The 7,500-nt window shown below is 46.1% G+C and overlaps 1 protein-coding gene across 3 annotated transcripts in view; it reads left to right on the forward strand.

Moving 5' to 3' along the window:
- The window catches only part of LOC115416584 (kelch-like protein 25), a 36,691-nt gene that overhangs the window by 27,427 nt on the left and 1,764 nt on the right, over positions 1 to 7,500 (forward strand). For 2 of the 3 annotated variants that reach the window (XR_003935006.1, XM_030130399.1), the window contains exons 9-11: positions 19 to 162; positions 353 to 756; positions 6,530 to 7,500. The exon at positions 6,530 to 7,500 is cut by the window's right edge. Coding sequence is in view for 2 of the 3 variants with exons in the window: in XM_030130399.1 (XP_029986259.1) it covers positions 19 to 162; positions 353 to 739 (531 nt within the window). In the remaining variant the exon portion in view is untranslated. Of the gene's footprint in view, positions 1 to 18; positions 163 to 352; positions 757 to 6,529 lie in introns of those variants that run through there. The other variant, XM_030130400.1, reaches the window with a different exon arrangement.

Raw genomic sequence — 7,500 nt, forward strand, 5'->3', positions numbered from 1 at the left:
GTTTGTATTTGTGTGCAGGTGGAGCGCTATGACCCTGTCAGTAATAAATGGACCATGATGGCTCCTCTCAGAGATGGAGTCAGTAATGCAGCGGTGGTCAGCGCCAAACTGAAACTGTTTGTGTTCGGAGGAACCAGCATCCACCGAGACAAGGCCTCTAAGGTGTGTGTGTGTGTGTGTGTGTGTGTGAGTCTTGGGTGGATCAGCTGTAAATGTAAAGGTTCCCCCTCATGTGAACCATGGTTCTAATAGTTTTGGATTTTTCATTCTAGTTTAGTTTTATTTAGTTTGGATTTTTTTTCTCTAACTCAGTTCATTTTAATTCGTTTTCCAACTCATTTCCTGTTTTCAGGTTCAGTGCTACAACCCAGTGGGGAACCGTTGGACCATCGCCGCTGAATGCCCTCAGCCGTGGCGCTACACCGCCGCCGCCGTGTTGGGGAGCCAGATTTTCATTATGGGCGGGGACACCGAGTTCACGGCGGCGTCCGCGTACCGCTTCGACTGCGACACCAACCAGTGGACGCGAGTGGGCGACATGACGTCCAAACGTATGAGCTGCCACGCCGTGGCCTCAGGGAACAAGCTGTACGTGGTGGGGGGGTACTTTGGCACCCAGAGGTGTAAGACCCTGGACTGTTACGACCCCACCTCCGACAGCTGGAACTCCATCACCACCGTGCCTTACTCGCTGATACCCACCGCCTTCGTCAGCACATGGAAACACCTCCCCGCATAACGCCACACAGCACACAGGTAAAGGAGGGACCAATGGATGGGCGCTGGTGTGTGGGTGGGTGGTGGGCGCTGGTGGGTGGGGGGGTGGGGGGCGCTGGTGTGTGGGTGGTGGACGCTGGTGGGTGGCAGAGGTTGTGCTAGACATTTTTGTTATCCATCATTTTGACGGACAGGGACGTAAAAACTCTGTCATAACATATTATCTGTCATTTCAAATGTTTATTTTTTAATGATAATTACATCTATTTAGTATTATGTAATGTTCAAAAACATCTCAGTGATGCAGAAACTGTAGTTTCTGATGGCTGATAAACCAATGTGATATCACGACTGGTATAATTCTATCCTCCACTCTGAACTGATGTGTTATCTGTAGACATTCTAAACTTTCATGTGTTTGTTCACACACTGTCCAATCCCATGAACTGAGGGTTAGGGTTCAGGTTCTGTGAAGCACAGATCTGGAAACAAATGGACATGAAATCAAATAACACATGAAAGGTAGAACATGAGTACATAGAACACACCAAATGAAAGAAGAACTGCGGTATTCCTTGCTTGTCCTTCATCCTTCACTCTATCAGTCCCTCTTTTTTCGCTGCGTTTATCAGTGTCATCACATTTACTGGGCTTTTTAAAGGTGGGGGGGGTTAATAATAGGTTCAACTATTAAACATTCTATTTAACAAACTAGTAAAATAAATGTTAATTTCTTGATAAGTTGCTGAGTTGGGGAAACATTATTATATATATAGATTTTTATGTTTGATTAAACATAACTTTGACTTGGATTCCATTATTATTATTATTTATTTTACTTTTTTTATTATTATTATTCTATCCTCTCTCAGATGTTCTGTTTCTATAAAGCCCATCTTTAGCAGAGCTGACTCATACAGACTGAAACGTGTTCATGCAGTTTTGATGCTGTTACATAAACCCGTGTGGTGACGTATGTGGTGGTGGAACTGAGGCCTGTGGTTCAGATCAGAACCAGAACCATGAACGGACTTCAGACTGATGGTTCAGATCAGAACCAGAACCATGAATGGACCACCTCAGACTGATGGTTCAGATCAGAACCAGAACCATGAACGGACCACCTCAGACTGATGGTTCAGATCAGAACCAGAACCATGAATGGACCATCTCAGACTGATGGTTCAGATCAGAACCAGAACCATGAACGGACTTCAGACTGATGGTTCAGATCAGAACCAGAACCATGAACGGACCACCTCAGACTGATGGTTCAGATCAGAACCAGAACCATGAACGGACTTCAGACTGATGGTTCAGATCAGAACCAGAACCATGAATGGACCTCAGACTGATGGTTCAGATCAGAACCAGAACCATGAATGGACCATCTCAGACTGATGGTTCAGATCAGAACCAGAACCATGAACGGACCACCTCAGACTGATGGTTCAGATCAGAACCAGAACCATGAACGGACCACCTCAGACTGATGGTTCAGATCAGAACCAGAACCATGAATGGACCATCTCAGACTGATGGTTCAGATCAGAACCAGAACCATGAACGGACTTCAGACTGATGGTTCAGATCAGAACCAGAACCATGAATGGACCTCAGACTGATGGTTCAGATCAGAACCAGAACCATGAATGGACCATCTCAGACTGATGGTTCAGATCAGAACCAGAACCATGAATGGACCACCTCAGACTGATGGTTCAGATCAGAACCAGAACCATGAACGGACCACCTCAGACTGATGGTTCAGATCAGAACCAGAACAATGAACGGACTTCAGACTGATGGTTCAGATCAGAACCAGAACAATGAACGGACTTCAGACTGATGGTAGACGGAGGTGATGGAGTTCAAGTCAGTGATGGATCAGACCTGAGCACTGACAGGTCCATATATGGATGTCCTGCAGCTGCACAGCCCCGCCCCCACCCTTCAAACAGTCATCCCACAGCCCTGCCCCCACCTTTCAAACACCCCCCCCCCCCCCCCCCCCCCCCTCCCCTGGGTCTTTCATATTTCATGGTTTCCCTCTTCCTGTTGAACGTGTACTCTGGATATTTCAGTCTGTTTTCTGTAGATCTGCCTTCACATCCATGAACTGTCCTGTATTTACTCTCATCTGCCCTTAAGGTTTGGTGTGTAGTACTGCAGTACTGGTCCTCAGTACTGTAGTACTGGTCCTCAGTACTACAGTACTACAGTACTGGTCCTCAGTGCTGCAGTACTGGTCCTCAGTACTACAGTACTGTCCTGCTGACAGGATGCTTGGTCTGTCTGTTTCTTATTTCTGCATCACTCAGACTTCATGGCTCATCCAGCTGACTGTTTTAGTGATGAGTCTGAATGGACCAGACTGGTCACATGACACGGACTGGTATGTCACAGCAGGTCTTATGGCATTTGGTATACTATATGTACACATATGTACACATATGTACATATACGGGCACATACGGACACATACATATTCACTTCATCCCATCCATCTGCAGTTCCTCCTTTTCTCTTTCTCTTCCTCAGGTGCTTCACCTTCTTCTCCTCACTACTCTTGGGTGTTTTTCCTTTAGGATGACTGGACAGATTTACACTGAATATGTGTCCCCCTCCTCTGTAAACAGAAGTGTGGTACCTGCTGAAGTGCAGAACATGGAGGGTACCAGATGGGTACTGTAGGATCACATGTTCTCCAGTCAAATCAGCCCTGAGTGCAGATCTGTCAAATCAGACTAGGACAGAAAGAAATCTGCACAAACCTGGGATTGGACCCATTTTCCAGTGTCAAATGACCTTGACCTTGTCTAAAATCATGTGACCTTTGACCTGTACATGATTTGAGACCTTCATAAACGACAGCAGCATCCACCAAAACCTCTTAACACCGTTTCCACTGTGTGGTATTGGCTCCACTCCACTCGTCCTTTTTGCGTTTCCATTACGAAAAAGGACCTGGAATCTGGTACCTGGTCCTAGTTTTTTGGTCTCACCTCTGCCGAGGTTCCAGGACAGGGGACCAGACGTTTTACAAAAAACAGATGCGTTAGTGGACAGTAAATCTGTGGGTCCATTAATCCACATGAGAACAGATAAACTACACCAGGGTCAGTCCAGATTCAGTCTGTGGTGGTGCGTCCTTCTCTGTAGGGTTATGGAACTGCCAATCTGCGGTGAACAAAGCAGATTTATTGCTGCCTATGCCAACCACCACGCACTGGACATCCTGGCTCTGACTGAAACCTGGATTAAGCCTGAAAACAATGCAACCCCAGCCGCACTTTCTACCAACCACACATTCTCCTACACCTCTGGTCCGTCTGGACGAGGAGGTGGCATGGGTCTGTTAATTTCCAACAAATGGAAATACAGTCAACTCCTACCTTCAGTCAAATACAACTCCTTTGAATACCATGCCATCCTAGTGACAGCACCAGTCAAACTTTACATAATTGTCATTTATCGTCCACCAGGACAACTGGGTGATTTTCCTGATGAGCTGGACACTCTGCTTTCCTCCATCCCAGAGCATGACTGCCCCATGCTAGTCCTCGGTGACATGAACATCCACTTAGACAATCCCAGCTTCTCAGACTTCATGTCACTAATACTCTCTTTTGAGCTACAGCGGGTTTGCAGTCCTCCAACCCACAAAGCTGGTAAAGCTGTAAATTGGCTTAGAGTCTGGTTTGGACCAACTCTGTATATAAAGTGTCATGAGAGAACTTTTTTGTGATCTGGCGCTATAGAAATAAAATTTGATTGATTGAGTGATTTGATTGGTTTTCCCCTGTAATTCGCTTTGGAAAAAAGCGTCTGCCAAATGCATAAACATAAACACAAGACAGAAACATTCAGACAAGACAACAGGCAACGAGCGAGTTTATCAGCAACTCTGAGCAGATGACACGGAAGTAACGTGCTGCATTGCTATGACAACCAGGTACTGTAAAGTCAGTAGTATCTTGTAATGGAAATGGTTTGAGGGAATACTGAGTCGAGTGGAGCTGGTTCCACGTAGTGGAAACGTGGCATAATATGACATTTGCATGAGCAGATATGGCAGAACTAACCCACAAATGCAGGATTTTCCATTAAAAATGGGTTTTCTGCACTGGGCTGACGGACACCCTAAAGATGGTGGGGGGGGGGGGGGGGGGGGGGGGTCTAAAACTGTGCGGACTGGGACCACATTTCTTTGGGGAGTTGGTGAAATCTAAGAGATGAACTGGACAAATGAAGAACTGGATTGTAAAAGAAGTCCCAAAAAATGGGACGCCCTATGGTCCGTCCTGGTGGGTCCAGGTCAGTCCTGGTGGGTCCAGGTCTGTCCTGGTGGGTCCAGGTCAGGGATTAAAGTTCTCCGTCACCACGACGGATTTCCGTCAAATGGAAAAATTGAGGGGGGGGGGGGTCATATTGACGTAACTTCCCCACATGTTTCGCGGAGTCCAGTCAGCACCGCGATCCTGTCCTGGGTCTGCTGTCCTGGGTCTGCAGGTGTTTAACACAGGTACAGGCACAGGGGGCTGATAGGTTTAACAGTGATGATAACAAGATGACTTCTTTATTTTTATGTCTGGAGGACAGATTGATGACTATTTCTCTTTGGAAGGAAACTCTGCTCATTCTGTGCCTCAGAAACACATGGACCAGTTCAGCTTTACTGAAGTTCAGCCTCCAGACTAACTTTAGTTTAGTGCGAACAAGGAGCTTTCATTATGAAAGAACCACAGCGAAAAGGGAAGAAGACAGAACTGATCTGCATGGACCTTCATGTTTGGGTTCAGAGCTTATCTCCTGTTGCCGGTATATGACTAGTGTGTGTGTGTGTGTGTGTGTGTGTGTGTGTGTGTGTGTGTGTGTGTGTGTGTGTGCCCTTCCCGTGCGTGCGGCTGTGCGCGCCGCGGCCTTACGCGGTTACGCGCCCGACTGCATGCTTTATTTGGACCCGTTTAGCATCTTATTTCTATGTGTGTGGTACAGTACCAAGATCAAACTGAATGAATGAGGAACAGCCTTGGTATTTGCAAAGCCACTGTAGTTTAAATCCCCTCAGAGAGGATCTGGAACGGAATAGAAGTTCTGTTTCAGTTGACGTAATTTCTTCCAATCAAAAGAGAACATGATATTGGTGGGAGGGGGGTGTGGACGCAGGTTTGACGACGTACAGATTATTTTGTCTAGCATATACGACATCATGGACACGTTTGTAGAGGAAGGTGCTGAGGTGGGAACTATTGAGAGATGCGTGAAAAATAGATGGAGGTGGGCGTGGCTTGATGAGAAGGGAGACGATGGAACTCCGATTAGTAATTATTATTTTCACTTGCTTCACAGGTTTTCATACCCTTTAAAATTAACCACAGAACACCAAAATTGACCTGAAGCTTTACAAATGTTCTGGGGGAGGACCCCCAGACCCCCCACCAATACCACTCATGACATGTTTTCTGTCCATGTTACTAATCTTCTACACCTGTACACTCTCCCATTCAGTGGGTTTTACAGGATTGTCAAATTTGACTATATAAACTTGTACGCTATAGTAGTATTGGACTGCATCATTTTTAATAGTGGACAATGATTTGGACCAGAAGAACATTTTCAGTCAGATGAAAAATTTTTGCTTTAATCCCTGGTCCAGGTCCGTCCTGGTGGGTCCAGGTCTGGCCTGGTGGGTCCAGGTCTGGCCTAGTGGGTCCAGGTCAGTCCTGGTGGGTCCAGGTCATTATTCAGACACTGTTGAAACCCGTCCAACTGCTCATCCACTCTTTGTTTGTTTGTTTGTTTGTTTCAGATGTTCACAGATCGTCTCAGTGTCCTGCTTCCACACTGGACTCAGACCGACACACAGACCCAGAACACACTGAAGACACTGATTCCAGCCTGGGGGGGGGGGGGGGTGAGCCCTGAACAATGTGATCCTCCTCAAACACACGTTGACTGGACTGTTTGGACTCTGGTGGACTCTGATGGACCCTGATGGACCCTGTTGGACTCTGATGGACTCTGGTGGACCCTGTTGGACCCTGAAGGACTCTGATGGACCCCATCACATTGTTTACGTACATGGACGTATGCGAGTTTGTGTGACAGATGGAAGCTGTCTGTAGTCCTGAATCCAGTCCTCATCTGGTCCTGTCCTTCAGGCACAAGGTCCAAGTTGTCCCACTGCTGGTTCCAGATGTGGACGTGGTTCTGCTGGACCCTGACAGTCTGGTCCTCCTGGTCCTTCTGGTCCCAGTCCAGGTTAAATGAGCTCACAGACAGTATTTGACTTGAGGATCTTCTGGATCATATGACCAGAAATGATTTTAAAAATCATATTGATTATTAGTAATTGTCAATGATTCTATAAATATTTACAAAAAGTCTTTTTTTTTTTGAGCCAGATGGGTTTTAGTTTTTAATCATTGTCTTCATGAATAGGACTAATATTTACCAAAAAGCAGAACATTTCACAAATATAGACGGAGAACATTAAAACGATTGTAACGTTTATGTGGAAGTTGAACCAATAATTAATCACATCCAATGAACTAAAGCAACAAAACAGTCAACGAAAAGCACATGTTTGGACTGACGACGGAACCCAAAGGAACGGTCCAGACACATGGAGACGGATCAGATCTGAACCTGTTCACAGGTCCACACGCAACCAGGGGGGATTCTGATGCAGGTCCGGATTTGAATCCATCTGGATCAATAACTAGACCCATCAATAACTAGACTGATCAATAACTGCACCGATCAATAACTAGACCGATC

This window comes from Sphaeramia orbicularis, unplaced genomic scaffold (assembly GCF_902148855.1).
Source record: "Sphaeramia orbicularis unplaced genomic scaffold, fSphaOr1.1, whole genome shotgun sequence".
Classification (NCBI taxonomy): domain Eukaryota; kingdom Metazoa; phylum Chordata; class Actinopteri; order Kurtiformes; family Apogonidae; genus Sphaeramia; species Sphaeramia orbicularis.